This window comes from Aureobasidium namibiae (assembly GCF_000721765.1).
Source record: "Aureobasidium namibiae CBS 147.97 unplaced genomic scaffold scaffold_8, whole genome shotgun sequence".
Lineage (NCBI taxonomy): Eukaryota > Fungi > Ascomycota > Dothideomycetes > Dothideales > Saccotheciaceae > Aureobasidium > Aureobasidium namibiae.
Window position 1 is genome coordinate 521,101 of NW_013581201.1, and position 15,566 is coordinate 536,666.

Below are 15,566 nucleotides of genomic sequence, written 5' to 3' on the forward strand. Positions count from 1 at the left end.
TTTGGTGAGATTGAACGAGTGCAATGGCGCCTGCCTTGAGCGCTTCAACGCTGACATTCGCAGTCCCAAAGGCCCGTCGCGTACGTCCTCCATCCCTAGTCTGAACTGCCTGTACACCTATTGATTCCACATCCGACACAGCCGCGCTTCGACTTCAACCTCAACATCTTTGACTTGAACAACGTCCCCCTGGTATCCGGCACCTGCTTCGTCAAATGGCATCTACCCTCATCAAGTGCTGCCGAGCATCGCGGCCGTACAAACAAATGCAACATCAAGGATCACAAGGTCGTCTTCGACTATGAGAAACAGACCTCTGTACGCCTTGTCATTGGCAAGGATCACATGTTACAAGAGCTATACATACACCTCGAGATCATACAAGAATATTCCAGTGCCGGTAAAGGAGAGCGCATCACTCTGGGAAACATCAAGCTCAATCTGGCCGAATATGTCGACACAAACGACCATGCCCACCAAGATGAAGAAGGCGTCACGAGACGTTACCTCATGCAGGACAGCAAGATCAACAGTACTCTGAAAGTCTCGCTCCATCTCAAGCATCTCGAGGGTGACAGAAGCTACTATGCGTAAGCTTGATTCTATCCTTGTCCGGATTCTGGCTGAAGTACAATACAGTCCTCCATTGCGCACCGCGCCCGTTTTCGGTGGTATCACTGGTATAATGTCTCAGGAGGTCGCAGAAGTCGCCGAAGAGGGCAGCAACATCCCTTCTTTATCCAACAAGAGCCGTGAGAACGGCGAACTACAAGACATGTATCGGCGAACATTAGCTGCATCATGGGTCGCACAGCCAGGGGTAATTTTATACTCTTGTGTCCTTCACGTATCACGACTAAGATGCTTATAGGAGCTACGAGCCGACGACTGTATCAAGGATATATTTGCTGGTGGTGATGGCTGGGGTTCACATCTTGACCACGTCCAACGCAGTCAACATCTCGCTCCCGGCGGCAGCGACGAAGACAAAGCCAAATCGAACAATCTGACTCCAACACACAAATCCAACAGAACAGCGCGTTCGAAGAGCCCCATGCGAGGCCACCAGCGCGAAGTCAGTAAGGAAAGCGTACAGTCCGACAGACGCAAAGGCTTTGACGGCTGGTCCAAAGACGGTTCCTCTGCTGGCAGCCTCAGCAAGCAAGGCACTTTTGGAGGTCGAAGCAGTCTGCACCAGCAAGCCATCAAATTCGAGCTGGAATCTGCCAAACGGAAATCTAACAAGCTGGGACAAAACGAGATTGATGAGTTCGACAATCCATGGCGTGAAGATTTGAGGTCATGGAAGATCGGAAACATGATTTGATCCCTGTCGACTGGATGCCCACAGGATAGTTTGATGTACGATCGATTGTATGAGTAATGTTAATGTATGAATAGAGTGCCGCAATGAGTACTAGACCACCGAGGTCAACGTCGCACTAATTGAGATCTCCTTCTGCTATCGTGTTCGAGCCGTCTACCTCCTTCAACATTCCAACCTCAGTGCTCAAGAATCAGGATGTTTGTTACAGACCAGAGGAATTCTCTTGCATGAATCCGCGTTTGAGAGGCTCTATCGTAGTTAGAGGCTGACTAACCAAGGCAAAGGAGAGAGAAAGAAAGATGCAGAGAGCTGGCCTGTTGCCCGAATATCAATTGGACTCCTGAAATCCACGGTTAGGGATGCCACCCTGCCCTTGAATCACTATCGAATTTCATACAGAGTCACATACCGAGGCTAATCCATCCAGTGTGCTGTTGAAGCTCATGGATCTGTCAATTGGTCACGCACAACCTCAATCTTGTTAGCTGAGACCGTTGCTTCCATTGTTCGTGCGTGCTTGACCCTTTCTCAATATCTGGCTCTTCTCCTGTTCGGTGACTAAGTTCTGGCTCAGACAATCAGCAATGCAAGGAGACAGATCCAATCAACAGCACAGCAGTAGATTTAGGGCAAGCGAGATATTTGTGCCGGGACGCGTGACCTCGTGATAGCCATGTAGAGCTACTTGACCCGAAAACTTCTCAATCCTCGGGTTCATCCTTGATGACAGTAACACCCTCCTCCTCACCGTCCTCCGTCTTGATAATAACATCCCCAAACCTCTTACCTCGCCCAGGCGCAACCTCATTCGCGAAAACCACAGTCTCCACACCAGCCGGCTGCCTCTCATCCTCCGGACCCCAAGGCAACGCATCAACATCAATCTCCCTATTCAACAGGCTCTTCAGAATAACCTCCGCGCCAGCTTTACTCATCACCGAATTCGCCTCTTTGCATTGCTCAGAGCAACAACACTCCAAACATCCTTCATCGCAGTGGCAAGCGCCCACTCGCTCGCAAGCCTGCACCAACAAGCGATCTACAAATTCAAAGGCTTTGGTGCTGATACCCGACCCTGCTGCACCACCTTTGGCATCGTAGAAGGTGAGGCGAGCGGGACGTTTGCGGCTGTTTTCGCGTGCTTGGAACTCCTTGAGTGCGTTTTTGCATTCGGTTTTTACGTCGCCGGGCATGCTGATGACAAAGTTTGGCATGAGGGACAGCAGTGCGTGTTCGGCGGCGTGGATGGCTCCTGCCATGTTCAAGCGTCTGGACTCGAGGATTTGTAGCGCACGACGAGGGACATCTAGCCACATGCCTTTGCTGAATATTGTGATGGGTGGATTGTCGACTTCGACTGCATCTAGAATGCGGCGCTTTGCATCTACTTTGAAGAAGCCAAACACCACTTGGGTGATTCTGATTGTGCCGTAGTATGCTCGCGACAGCGACTTTGAGATTTTGCGAATGGCTTCGGTTTCGATGGGGTCGATGTCTGTGAAGTCGCGTTGTTGGGTCGTCCATTCCACGCGTACGAATTCGACTCGGGCCATCATTCTGTCTGTTGACATTTCTTTGACCAGGTATTTGTTTCCTTGGTGTAGGTAGATGCCTCCCTCGTAGATGGTGAAGAATGCACGTGAGGCCTCGAGCTCTTCGAGAACGACGTTGCGTCCATGAGTAATGTCAACGATGGCAAAGTGATCTTCCTCAGTGTCGCGGATCGCCACAAAAGTCGAAGGTCGAGGGAGGAAGCGGTCGGCGGTATGGAAGAAGCCAAGATCGTCTCTTCTCATCCGGTCCCTTGCAATGTCCGTCAAGAGCTTGCCAAAGTACACCTCGTCCTCTTTGGGCTGGATCGGCATCTCATTGGCCGCACATTGCACGTGCCCCTCAAGTACAAGCATATTCTCAAGATCAACCTGTAACTGACAGTTTGGCTTCGTGAAGATCTCGTCTGGGTTTTGCATGTAATGCTGATCAGTTGGGAAGGAGTCTCCGACAAGTACAGACATCGAGTCCTTGTTCCTGCGACCAGCTCGACCGCTCTGTTGACGAAGGTTGGCGATCGTGTATGGGAAACCACAAGTCATGACCGCATCAAGAGAGCCAATGTCAATACCAAGCTCCAGCGCACTGGTCGCCACGATTCCAACGAGTTTCCCATCGAACATTTCCTTTTCGATCTTTCGTCGATCTTGAGGAGCGTAACCGCCACGATAGGACATGACTCTTGCCATGACCTCCTGTTTATCCAAGTATGCCAGTTCGTTCTTGACGGCTCCGATCAATGCTTCACACTGTTTTCGCACCCTGCAAAACGCAATGACGCGTACGCCTCGCAGAATGAGCTGACAGAATAGCTTCGCAGCTTCCGCTAAAGCGTCACCTCTACCAGAAGTCGGATCTGCTGGATCCTTGAATGGTGTATTCCAACAGAGGAATTCTTTCCTACCAGAGGGAGAACCGTCGAAATCTGTAAGTCTGACTTGCTCCACACCAAAGATGGTTTTCATGTGTTCTTCGGGGTTTGCAACAGTAGCTGAACAAGAGATGAACTTGATATGGCGGTTTCCCACTGCAGCACAGATCCTACGCAGACGACGCATGATCAGAGCTACGTGTGCTCCAAAAAGACCGTTGTAGACGTGAAGTTCGTCCACGACCACAAAACGTAGATTTTGCAGAAAAGTTCTCCAGGCTTCTTCTTGTGGTAGAATGGTAATGTGTAACATGTCTGGGTTGGTGAAGATGATGCTTCCTTCATCTCGAATCAAATTTCGATCGCACATTTGTGTATCACCGTCGAAAGTCTCCACAACCAAATCTTCTAGTCCCTCCATATATTGCAGGAGATCTTTGAGACTACGTCTTTGATCTTGGGCCAGGGCTTTGGTGGGAAAGATATACATGGCTCTAGCTTGCTTGTTCTTTTCAAGCTCATGCAAGACCGGTATTTGATAGATCAAGGACTTTCCCGAACTTGTTGATGTCGAGACAATGACATTGTGACCGTCGTACAAATTGTTGATAGCCTCTGCTTGATGCGAGTACAACTGAGTGATACCGCGAGTATTGTAGAGTGCATTGACAAGCGTCTGCGACAGCTCGAAATTCAGATCGCCATATATGGCAGGCTGGGGATCGAAAACACGATGACCATCTGGCACTATCTGACCAGTATACCACTCCAGGGTCTTGATCTCAGATACAATCTCAGGGATAGTCTTGCGTTCGTCGGGGATTGATTTGGGCAGCAATGCTCTTCGCTTCTCAGGAGTTGGTGTGTTTCCTCTGCTTTCCGAGGGCGCGGGTATGTTCAGGTTGTGCTCGATGTCCAGTTTCTCTACTGGGTTCATGCCCTCTGCGTCGCACTCGTTCAGCCAGGCGTTTACTGCAGACGTAAACTTGTTGTTTCTCTTCTCGATCAAGTTCATCATCTGCTTCTGGCTGTATACAGGCATCTTGAGATCCTCATCTTTGAGCTTCCGCGTTGCTTTTGTAGGTTCACCAGTCTTGTTGTGCTGTACTTGACGTTTCAGATCTCCGTCAATGTACTCGAATAACAAGACCTCTTTGTTTCCTTTCTCTTGCTTGTCTTCTGTTGGCTCCGAGGCCATGTAACCTTCGAATCTTTTGTTCTTCGAATTCTCTTGCTCGCCCATGAGATTTACCTGCAGTAGGTCTTCATCGATGTATGCAAAGTTGATCGAACGCGGTATGAGGGCCTTGATCTTGGCGACATCTTGTATGGATAGCTCGCGGCCAATGTGCGATTCGACAGTAGTCCTTATGGTCTCAAAGGTGGTGGCCAGATGTTTGCGCGTGCAGCAGAAGGTGTAAACCAGATTCAGAGCTCGGTGGACTTGGCCTAGTTTGGTGAACTCCTCGGGCCAAGGTATCGTCGTCTCTACCATGGAAGACCCCTTCCTAGACAGGCTGGGTGGTGCACCCTTGGCCTTGGGCGTCCGCTTCGGTTTCTTGCCTCCATCTTGTGTCTTGGTCGGAACTGTTGTGGTGCTTGTCGTAGAGTCTTGTGTGTTGGCGGGCTCGGCTTCTACTTGTTCTTGTTCGTCCTGGCTCTTTCTCTTCCTCTTGCGTACGACTTTGTTGGATACTGTTGCAGCTTGCAATTTGGGCATTGTTGTTATTGTTAGTTGACGCGAACCTCAATGACGTAGCCACTGGTAAAAAGATATTCTAGGAGTGAGACATCAAGTTCAGTAGTGATGGATGTACAAGTCGCTACGAGGCCCGGCTGATTCTGGCGATGTGCGTATTGTTATTTGAGAGTTGGCATCAAAGTTGTGATTTGTGTGTATATCAAGAAGGTAAATACAAAGGGAAGAAGTAGATCTCGCGACGCCTTTGCCACCACTTACAATCCGCACAATGAGAACAACTATTGCTAAGTCAAAGAATCACGGTGTAGTTGAATCTTGGCTCGAGAATGCGAAATAAATTCGTTCAAAGCGAGCACTGGTCTTATGTAGATTGTGTTTCTATTTTGGTTTTGAATATCATCTTTTGTACGCTCGTTTATTCGCTGGAGACAAAAGGACCGCCCATCCAACTTATGTGCCCATGCTGCTAACCTTCTTGCCAGCGCCTAAGTTGCGCCAGACTCAACGCGATTGATGATCGTAACTGTCCTCGGACGTTGCCATCTACATCTCCTTCTGCAAATCCGCAATGTGCTCCCAGAGTTCCCCAGCGAATTGTGGTCTCATCTGTATCTCGTGTTAGCATCAACGGTAGCATACTGTGGACAACATCCGTGTTCATACCTTCATCTGGAGAATCTCGAGTTGAGGCTTGCCTTCCAGAGAACCAACAAAAGTCATGAAATGTCCAGTGGGCTTTGCGCCGTGGACGTCGCCAAACTTGAGACCCTTCTGAATAGGCGTGTTGAGGACAACGCGGTGTGAGCCATCTGCACGCATGACAAGTCTGGCCTTCAGTGTCGAATTCTCATCGCCCGACTTTGGTTCGGTCACATTCAAACGGAGAACACCCACTCCACGCTCTTTCCATTCCTTCTTGTCCACAAAGTTATACAGCTTGGCGCGACATGTGTATTGAGTGGTTTCTCCTTCTTCACCAGTTTCGACTGATTGGTTGTTAGCAATGATAGATCAGTCATCTCGAAGTAAGTGAACTTACTGTCTTGCTCGAAGAAGCGCTCGTCCTTCTTGTCCTCGTCGACGATGAGCTTTGGGCTCTTAACTCCAGAATCATCCTCGCCATCGTCTCCAGACTGTTCCTCCTCTTCGTCAGCAGGCGCGCCGAATGCTGTGATTCCTGTCTTCGTGCTCGATCCAATGACGCCAGGAGTCCCGCTGCTCGCGAAGCTGGTCAGTTTAGAACCGCCGCCCAGACCTCCGAAGCCACCACCGAAACCATTGCCGAGTACTCCGAATCCAGAAGCACCAGAACCGAAGCCTGAAGAGCCAGCAGTCGCGAAAGGGGAAGCTGTCGATGGAAGACCACCGAAAGCACTCGGCGCTGGCTTTGCGCTGTCCTCGCCAGGTGCAGGCGTACTGCCAGGGCTTGCAAAGCTAGACAAAGTCTTACTCTGACCTAGTGCGCCGAAAGCTGATGTGGAAGAACCAGCAAGGGCGCCGAACGCAGACGAAGCAAAAGCACTGGTCGTAGGTTGGGATTGTTCCGAGGGTGATTTAGCGGTGGCTAGAGAAGCGAATGGTGAGGATGCAGATGTGTTTGCGAACCCACTTCCAGCAGGAATCTTGGTTGTTGGCTGAGCCTGCTGTGCCGGTTCTTCAGTGGCAGTCTTTCCTTCGAGTTCGATGGTTGCCTTTGCGTCTGATGCCGTCTTTGAGGTTGTGTCGGTGCTGGTCGTCTCATCGACCCTGCTGCGCTTCGTCTTTGGGCTCTCATCGGACTTGGTCAAGTCGTCTGGTTCGGTTGTATTGGCGGTCGAGACAGATGGTGCTGACTGCTGAGGAGGGTCTACTGCCACGGGTTGATCGTCTCTTTCGAGTTCGTCAGATTTGCGCTTGGCGGACTGCTCGACGATCTTGTCCTCAGGCGAGTTCTCCCTAGATCTCTTGTTCGTGCGAGCTTGTCTGCTCTTATGCGCGGGCTCTTCCTCTAGGTTCTCGACGTCTTCGTGGCTCCGCTTTCGGTGCAATTTGGCGCGGGCCTTTTCGGGCTCGGGCTGGGAGGTTGCGGTCGTGTTGGAGATTTGAGGAGTGCTCTTGATGGAGGCATTTCTCAGTCTTTCCCTCAGAGGTCGCTCACCTCCCTCGGCATCGGAAACATGCGACTCCTTCGGCGAGGTGGGCATTTTGGTTACGGTGATGCCGGCGGGGAAGGCTGCTGCGCGAGAAGGAAGAATTGGAGTCGTCGGGAGTTGTTCCGCAGCGAAGAGAGAGGTCGGAAGGTAGGCTGCGTGGCTTTGGGTAGTGAGACGGGTGCAGGAAAGGAGAGAGCAGAGCTGTGCAGGTTCAGAAAGTGGCCGAGGCGGGTCAAGCAGATGTGAAGCAGCTCAGCGCGCCGTCTGCGTCGGCCGCGCTGGATATGTCTTGCCCGAGGTGACGACTGAGCAATCGCTAGATACACTGCTATGCGCGCTACTAAGACGGTGAACAAGACAGGGACTCGTGTATCCAAAGTCACAATGCTAGTAAATAACCACGATTCAGATATCACAATGCTCGTGCTGCAGTAACCGCCGGTGTCTCTTGATGCCATCCGCGGCGCCCTCACGCCCTAGTCCCAAACGGGCCATCATTGTCTTTGTCTCTCTGCCTCACCTTGACTCCTCTCTTCTCACACTTAAAACAACCATCTGCCTTTAGTCACATTGAAATCGCCAAAATCTGCACAACAAACACCGAGCTTCAGCCTGCCTAGATTTGATCCAGTCTTGAAATGAGTCTGTCTTGTGCAGTCTAAGAACTGAATACAATTGCTTCTACTCTTTCTTTTTGGCCAATGACCGCTCCTGGCTAACTGATAAAGCACAAGCATCCCAGGCCGATGTAGAAAACGAGCAGCGGGAACACTGCAAGACCTACCCTGTTCTTGACAACACCAGATCCTCCGAGAATACTCACACCCGCTGCCAGTGACCATGCGACCAGCACAAGGTACACAGGAATCCTAGCAATCATAGGAAGACCGGCCGCACTGAGAGTTGATGCAATGACCAGTGGGAACAGTGTGTACCCAATAATGCATACCGACTGGAAGAATGAACTAGCACACATATTAGCATTTGACTATGCCACAGTCGAGAAGATGATCATACATGCTGCCTCCTAGAAGCTTGATTTGGAGTGTGACGACAGCTTCTCCGATCCAAACAGTAGCGAATACTCCAGAAAAGACTATGGACTTCTGTTCGTCTTGTGCGCCGCGCGAAAGGAGGAAACTGAGCAGTAAGCAGAAGACAAGAGGCCCCCTTTACAAGTGTTAGCTTTTTGACAACGCAATGATCGTCAGTAGCGCGTACCATAGATCCCAGTCCCTTAGACCTTCGCTCATGCCGCTCTGCAGGACAGTGTCTGCATCTGGCCATCTGCCTACCAGTCCGTTCAGACCACCGCCGCCCATACTGTCTCCCTCAGCTCTTTCTGCACCTCCCATGCCTCCACCACGCTGCAGTAGACCACCCAGGAGATATTTGGGATACAGCACTTGGCGCATCTTCTCCCAGATAGCAAGTAAGTCTCGCGATAGGGTATCCCAGACACTCTCGTCAATGGTATTCTGTGGAGCTCTGCGGTCCTCGCCGCCGATTGTGTTGTTGAGGTAGGATTGAGTGTTTTGTGCGCGAGCAGATGATTGTTGGATGTTGCCTGTTAGAGGTGCTCGGTCAGAGGATGATGCGAGAGGGTCTTCGAGGTCCAGAGCAGCTGCGAGTAATCAGTAAACTCGAATTCCAGGCTTGCGAACAACTAGGTACCATCATCCGGGTCAATAAGATCATCTTCGAGGGGATCCTGGTCGTAGTGCTCGTATGGATTCGCTGAAGCTACTCCGCTGGGCATCATGGCGGCCATGTTGTTTGGTTGTATGGTCCGTGTCGAAGGGTATAGACAGCTCTATCGGTAGTCTGATGCGCAAAAGTTGTGTCCCCTGGTTTATGCCAGCTCAGCTTCCGATCCCTGGACGGAACAGCTACGAAACACGAAACGCGTATTGCGGCATCTACCGACCGACGTTCGACCACCGTCATCCTTCATCACATACAAAGATCCCGACACTTGGATTTGCAACGAACGCTTTATCTTGAGTGTCTAACCTGGTCTTGTTTTGATTATTCTGCACATCAAAGAGTCCAGTCAGTTGTTCACTTGACTCTGCATCTCTACTGGAGTTCAATGACATAGGCATAGCTATCGGCGCTGGCTCCGGACCGAAAAGCTAACCCTAGCAGTATACAATAGGCTGAATTGATTCAGACCCAATACTCCTCTCTTTGCTTCAAATACAACTTCCCCCAACATCTTTCTTTATCGTGTCCAAAATACTAGTTGAACTTTTAGGATGCCCTGAGCGCTGTCTACCATGGCTTCAACCCACAGTCCTGTCGCTGGAGAGATGAGACCCCCACAATCAACTTGCGGAGGATTTAGATGACGGAGCACACGGGTAAATACAGGTGGGTTGGCTTCAAGGCGTGGTATTAGGGTTGCTTCTCGAGAGTCGTCTCCAATACCAGTTTTTCTTTTCTCCTGCACTCTTTCTCTTGTCCCTCTACTGCCCACGCAACCGACGCACAATGCCTGACGCCATCTTGGACGACATCTCTCACCGACGCTTCAACCCACTGAGGGGAAGCTGGATCTTGGTTTCACCCCACCGTACCAAGCGGCCATGGCAGTAAGAGACAAGCTTGCGCCGCAAGTCATGGTTCAGCATGCTGACACTACCTCAGAGGACAGCAGGAGGGTGCTTCGAAAACTACTCTTCCTGATTACGACCCAGCTGTATGCATCGCTGCGGCCACCTACCCCGCGCTACAATTGCTGAACTGAACAGTGCTACCTCTGTCCTGGCAACAAGCGTGCCGCTGGAGACTCGAACCCGAAATATGAGAGTACCTACGTCTTCGTCAATGACTACAGTGCTGTCAAGGAAGAGCAAGCCGAATATGAGCAGCCAGCCAACGATGGAAGTGAGTTTGCAGGACTACACATACAAAGACTGGGCATTGACTCGTATCAGCTCTTGCCAGCACGCTGCTACGCGCTGAGCCCGTGACTGGCAAATGCTATGTCATCACCTTTGCTCCCACGCACAACTTGACCCTCGCAGACCTCCAGCCTTCGCAAATCCTCCCAGTCATCAACACCTGGACTAAGATCTACACCACCCATTTGTCTCCTAAGTCCATCCTCGCCGAAGTCGCAGGACCCACCACTATTGCTCCTCATGGTCAGGACCTCGCCGCACCGAACGCTCAATACCGCTACATGCAAATATTCGAGAACAAGGGTGCTGCAATGGGCTGCTCGAACCCTCACCCCCACGGTCAGGTCTGGTGCACGACTGGTACACCAGAAGAGCCTGCACTCGAACTAGAGAGCCTGCAGAAGTACCGCAAGAAGCACGGTGGATCACACATGCTGGTCGACTATGCCAAACTCGAGTCTGAGAAGAAGGAGAGAGTCGTGTTCGAGAACGAATCGTTCCTCGCCGTGTGTCCTTGGTGGGCTACCTGGCCCTTTGAGATCATGATCATTGCTCGTACCCACAAGCGTGCTTTGGTCGACTTCAACGACAAGGAGAGACAAGATCTGGCCGAGACCATCGCAGAAGTCACAAGACGCTACGACAACCTCTTCGAGACTCAATTCCCCTACAGTATGTCGAGAAACATGTTTTGCGAGATTGCAGTGACTAACATGAAACAGGCATGGGTCTTCACCAAGCACCGCTTGAAGGTACACCCGAGGAGATTGAGGCCAGTCACTTCCACATGCACTTCTACCCTCCCCTCCTCCGCAGCGCTACGGTGCGCAAGTTCCTGGTCGGTTATGAGATGATGGCAGAGCCTCAGCGCGACATAACCCCTGAACAGGCCGCTGCCAGACTTAGAGGCTGCGGTGGAGAGCTCTACCGCAAGAAGCTGCACTAATCGCGATACACCTGATCTTGGACGTTGTTGGACACTCTATAGAAAGCGAACCGTCGTAATTGTCATTGTTCTCATTGCGTTTCGTCTGCTCTGCTTTGCCTATGTTCTTTTGTGATCCATTGTCGTCTCTTTTCTTCAATCGCATATCTATGCCTTGACATAGTAGTCCCACTGAGTGTACATCCAGATCAAGGAGGTGGTAGCAACAATGGCAGGTCCAGCGAGGCCCTTGCCCCATCGTGTAGATCCAAAGATCAGCCATTCAGACATGAAGTGCGAAAAGGCGACCACGTATGTCCAGAAGGCCAGCTCGTACATGGGCTTGGTGTTGATGTTGTAGGCAGCGTACAGACGAACAATGGCAGTGATAGCAGTCCAAGTGCCAAAGGTGCGGGCTGAGAGAGGTGTGACGGGCGACGTGCTACCGACAGTGTTGGCAGGCACACCAGCTGGAATCGAAGGCTTCGAGCCGCAGTAGACCTTTTGCGTGGGACCAAGCGAGAGGTAGGCTTGCATGCTGTTACCGAGCGAGACAACCGAGATCTGGGACTGGTTAGATGAATTGCCAATCACCGAAAGATTGCGGACGCACGAAGAAGATCCATGTGGGCAACCAACCCTCGGACGACGGCAGGTATTCGAGTACTGAGTTCATCGTGTGACGATTGGCCTGGACGACCAGAATTGGATAACAAGAAGATGTTTCGAGGACAAGGTAAACATCGGACGACTCAATCTTGGGAGCATGAAATTGGACCTTCGGACCCTGACTCGCCGAAATTCCCGCCTCGGCCGGCAGCTCCAGGAAGAAGCCCCATGGATTCTTGTAGACTGACAAGACAACTTTCTTGTCCGTCCAACAGCATCAGATCGTTCCTGTCTACACGATGACTGCACTTGTTGAGGATCCCTGGAAGGAGCCGGTTACTGCCCTGTTTGCGGGTATTGGTCTCCTCTACATCTCCCTGAAAATCTTCAGCTTCTGGAGGCTTGTTGCTAGTCTGTTCATCTTGCCTGGCACTTCTGTGAGTGTACTTATTGCCTTTGAACCAGCACAATACTGACTGCTAGAAGCTGTCCAAGTTTGGCCGCAAGGGAAGCTGGGCTGTCGTGACTGGTGCTTCTGATGGCATTGGCAAGGAGTATGCCTTGCAACTCGCAGCGAAGGGCTTCAACATTGTTCTGGTCTCTCGCACAAAGTCGAAGCTTGAAACTCTCGCCTCTGAAATTCAGTCAAAGTATACTTCTGTTCAGACCAAGACTCTTGCTATGGACTTTGCCCAAAACCTGGACTCCGATTTCTCTGCTCTCAAGGCCCTGGTGTCTGACCTCGAAGTCTCCATTCTCATCAACAATGTTGGTTTGAGCCACGAGATGCCCGTTCCTTTCGTTCAGACTCCCGAGAAGGAACTCAAGGATATCATCACTATCAACTGCATGGGCACTCTTCGCGTTACTCAAATCGTTGCACCTGGTATGGTTCAACGCCGTCGCGGTCTGATTCTTACCATGGCTTCCTTCGGCGGTATCCTGCCAACTCCTCTCTTGGCCACCTACTCTGGAAGCAAGGCCTTCCTTCAGCAATGGAGCAGTGCTATGGGCTCTGAGATGAAGCCTCACGGTGTTCACGTCCAGCTTGTTCAGTCTTACCTGGTCACCTCTGCGATGTCCAAGATCAAGCGCGCCAGTGCTACCATCCCCAACCCCAAGCAGTTTGTCAGAGCTGCTTTGGGCAAGATTGGTCGCTCTGGTGGTGCTCAAGGCATTGCATACACCAGCACTCCTTACTGGAGCCATGGCATCATGCACTGGGCGCTCGGCGCCTTCACTGGTACCATGAACTCGATTGTGCTGGACCAGAACAAGACCATGCACGAGAGCATCCGTAAGCGGGCTCTCAGAAAGCAGGAGAGAGATGGTAAGAAGGGTCAGTAAGCTGGTGGATGTGTCTGCATATATCAGTCGACACTTGCATGCCCCACTCAAATTCACGACTCCCTCCTGCCACACTCCTGCCACGTTTTCTCTGCCAGAGAGTTCTGCCGTGCAGATAATAGGCACAATTCTGCGGTGTCACGCTCAGCTTATATTGGGCTTAGAGTTGGGGTAGGCCGAGTCAGTCAAGCAACAAGACAGAGAGCTGAGCTGGTGAGACGAATGCACGCCGGGTCAACAGTTGCATCAAAGAAGAACATAAATCATAAGAATCATACAAGTCACAACTCGCTGTCATGCACTTTCCTGCATCCACTATCAAAATTTTCAGATAAGGCAAGGTACAGAACGGCTCGGAGAAGATGCCGTCCGCTGCAGGCAGACTGATGAAGGATCCTGACGTTTGTTCGAGATGCAACAACTTGACGACTACCCGAGGATATCATCTTCCGGTATCCATGTGCTTGCTCTACACGATTGCTGCCTGGAGCTGAGAGACAGACAACTGTGATCGTTGTCGCAGATGGCGAGTCAGCTCGAACAGGACGTTTTGTGTAAGTAGCGGAGACTCGGTCCTGGGCGACGTCAGTGGAGCGTGTGACGGATGGGTTCCCTGGCACCGTGCACGAGCTTTCCCCACTCGCGCCGATCATCGATCTTCGCGTGGTTGGCTCGCAACGGGCAGCAGCATCTTCACCTTGTCCTTCTCTCTGTTTTCCTCCTGACATTCTGGTAGAACAAGCCAGAAACAACTTGCACGACAACCCAGGCTCAAATTCACGTCATGTCCGAGAACAACACCTCCGAGGGTGTCGCTCAGACTCTCCAGGCCGCACACGAGCGCGTCCACTCCGGTTAGCCTTGACACAGCCCTGACCTTCAGCACGAATCTGACAGCTGCAGTAAACCCCTTCATGGACCGCGAGGCGTATCCCACCGGCAGCCTCAGAAGCTACAAGATCCTGACAGCTGCCTCATGGCTCCTCCTGGTCGTCACCAGCATCTACTACACGTTCAATGCGCCAACCGAGGGCAAGCACCACAGAGGCACCATCTGGCACCAGAACTCGCACCACCACACCCCCTTTGCCCTCAACTCCATCATCACCTCCATCTACATGATTGTCCTGTTCATCCTGCAGATCGGTTACTGCTGGCACCTGTACTCGGAGAACGAGGTTTACGTCAAGGCTGCCGCCGATGTTGGCTCGCACTTCATCTTCAACAACCTGCTCTGGTTCGGCTTCATCCACCTCTGGTGCCGCAGCCACTTCTGGCTTGCCGAGATGCTGCTCATCATCAACTTCTTCAACCTCTCGGCCCAGTACTTCAAGCACTCGAGAACTCCCAGATTTATCCACATTCCCGTTGTTTCCGGTCCTCTGGCTCTCAACTATGTTCTGTTGTTCAGTGTTGGCGCTGCCGCGGTCAACGCACACTCTCTGCCTGCTAGAATCCTCGCCAACATCATGATCTGGTCCATCATGGGCTACGGCTTCTTCTTCCTTGTCGCCTACAAGGATTACACCATGGGCTTCAACCTCAGTGTTCTCTGCGCATGTAAGTCACACCGTGATCATCAAAACGACCCCTCCTGACATCTTCCGTAGCTCTCGGTGTTTCCCAATTTCTCACCCATGTCATTGCCTTCCAGTGGATCTTCGCCTTTGTCATCATGGGTGTCTTGTTCGTCCTCTCCGTCTTGGTCGGCTTCCCTGGTCTCATTGGCCAAGATCCCTTCAAGCGTGGTGCCGTTGTCGACGAGGATAGAGAGAGACAGCCTCTGCTCCAGGAAGAGTAAACAAGTCAATCTCGGTACAAATGCCATCAGCGAGGAAGGTCGCGTGACAGTCCGAATTGCTGCAATATCTGTTTCCGTGCGCGGTTGACTCGAAAACAAATGAATTGGAGGCAGATAACAATACATGACCATCGAAATCATATCTTGCAAAAACAATTTGCCAATACATCATACACAGCAGCATCAAAGACCCGTTGACAGTAAAAGGAGGACACACGCATCGCCAGCAATGCGGTGTCAGTTTCGTTCCGTGTCATTGCTGCCATGCAATCTTGACTCCATTGACCCCGACAGGCAGAACGATATCCCCCACGCACCCACTCTTCTCCTGCTCATCACTATCCTTCGAAACATTCGAACCCCTCCTCATCTCAACTTGACATCCCTTTGCCCCA

The 15,566-nt window shown here is 51.4% G+C and overlaps 8 protein-coding genes across 8 annotated transcripts; 4 read left to right on the forward strand and 4 right to left on the reverse strand.

The window, feature by feature from the left end:
* Positions 1–23: 23 nt before the first annotated feature.
* On the forward strand, positions 24–1,327 carry M436DRAFT_46564 (uncharacterized protein; the record flags this gene model as incomplete). Its single annotated transcript, XM_013572078.1, has 5 exons — positions 24–80; positions 142–590; positions 640–820; positions 872–1,090; positions 1,163–1,327. The coding sequence occupies 5 exons, from the start codon at positions 24–26 to the stop codon at positions 1,325–1,327; spliced, it is 1,071 nt and encodes a 356-aa protein (XP_013427532.1).
* Positions 1,328–2,028: 701 nt separating this feature from the next.
* Positions 2,029–5,469, reverse strand: M436DRAFT_63683 (P-loop containing nucleoside triphosphate hydrolase protein; the record flags this gene model as incomplete). The annotated part of the gene is made up of 1 exon (XM_013572184.1): positions 2,029–5,469. The coding sequence occupies one exon, from the start codon at positions 5,467–5,469 to the stop codon at positions 2,029–2,031; it is 3,441 nt and encodes a 1,146-aa protein (XP_013427638.1).
* Positions 5,470–6,108: 639 nt separating this feature from the next.
* Positions 6,109–7,634, reverse strand: M436DRAFT_72690 (uncharacterized protein; the record flags this gene model as incomplete). The annotated part of the gene is made up of 2 exons (XM_013572248.1): positions 6,109–6,437; positions 6,491–7,634. 2 exons carry the CDS (start codon positions 7,632–7,634, stop codon positions 6,109–6,111), a joined length of 1,473 nt encoding a protein of 490 aa, XP_013427702.1.
* Positions 7,635–8,298: 664 nt separating this feature from the next.
* M436DRAFT_9633 (Yip1-domain-containing protein) lies at positions 8,299–9,348 on the reverse strand (the record flags this gene model as incomplete). Its single annotated transcript, XM_013571885.2, has 4 exons — positions 8,299–8,548; positions 8,601–8,753; positions 8,805–9,207; positions 9,258–9,348. Coding segments are annotated over 4 exons (897 nt in total), but the record flags the coding sequence as incomplete, so codon positions are not given.
* A 728-nt stretch (positions 9,349–10,076) lies between these two features.
* M436DRAFT_81759 (galactose-1-phosphate uridylyltransferase-like protein) lies at positions 10,077–11,435 on the forward strand (the record flags this gene model as incomplete). The annotated part of the gene is made up of 5 exons (XM_013572317.1): positions 10,077–10,177; positions 10,233–10,284; positions 10,337–10,472; positions 10,523–11,161; positions 11,212–11,435. The coding sequence occupies 5 exons, from the start codon at positions 10,077–10,079 to the stop codon at positions 11,433–11,435; spliced, it is 1,152 nt and encodes a 383-aa protein (XP_013427771.1).
* Positions 11,436–11,582: 147 nt separating this feature from the next.
* M436DRAFT_46398 (Erg28 protein) lies at positions 11,583–12,090 on the reverse strand (the record flags this gene model as incomplete). Its single annotated transcript, XM_013572045.1, has 2 exons — positions 11,583–11,978; positions 12,028–12,090. The coding sequence occupies 2 exons, from the start codon at positions 12,088–12,090 to the stop codon at positions 11,583–11,585; spliced, it is 459 nt and encodes a 152-aa protein (XP_013427499.1).
* Positions 12,091–12,322: 232 nt separating this feature from the next.
* On the forward strand, positions 12,323–13,370 carry M436DRAFT_46656 (NAD(P)-binding protein; the record flags this gene model as incomplete). The annotated part of the gene is made up of 2 exons (XM_013572097.1): positions 12,323–12,460; positions 12,510–13,370. 2 exons carry the CDS (start codon positions 12,323–12,325, stop codon positions 13,368–13,370), a joined length of 999 nt encoding a protein of 332 aa, XP_013427551.1.
* A 784-nt stretch (positions 13,371–14,154) lies between these two features.
* Positions 14,155–15,171, forward strand: M436DRAFT_81762 (DUF1774-domain-containing protein; the record flags this gene model as incomplete). The annotated part of the gene is made up of 3 exons (XM_013572318.1): positions 14,155–14,224; positions 14,274–14,930; positions 14,981–15,171. The coding sequence occupies 3 exons, from the start codon at positions 14,155–14,157 to the stop codon at positions 15,169–15,171; spliced, it is 918 nt and encodes a 305-aa protein (XP_013427772.1).
* Positions 15,172–15,566: the final 395 nt, after the last annotated feature.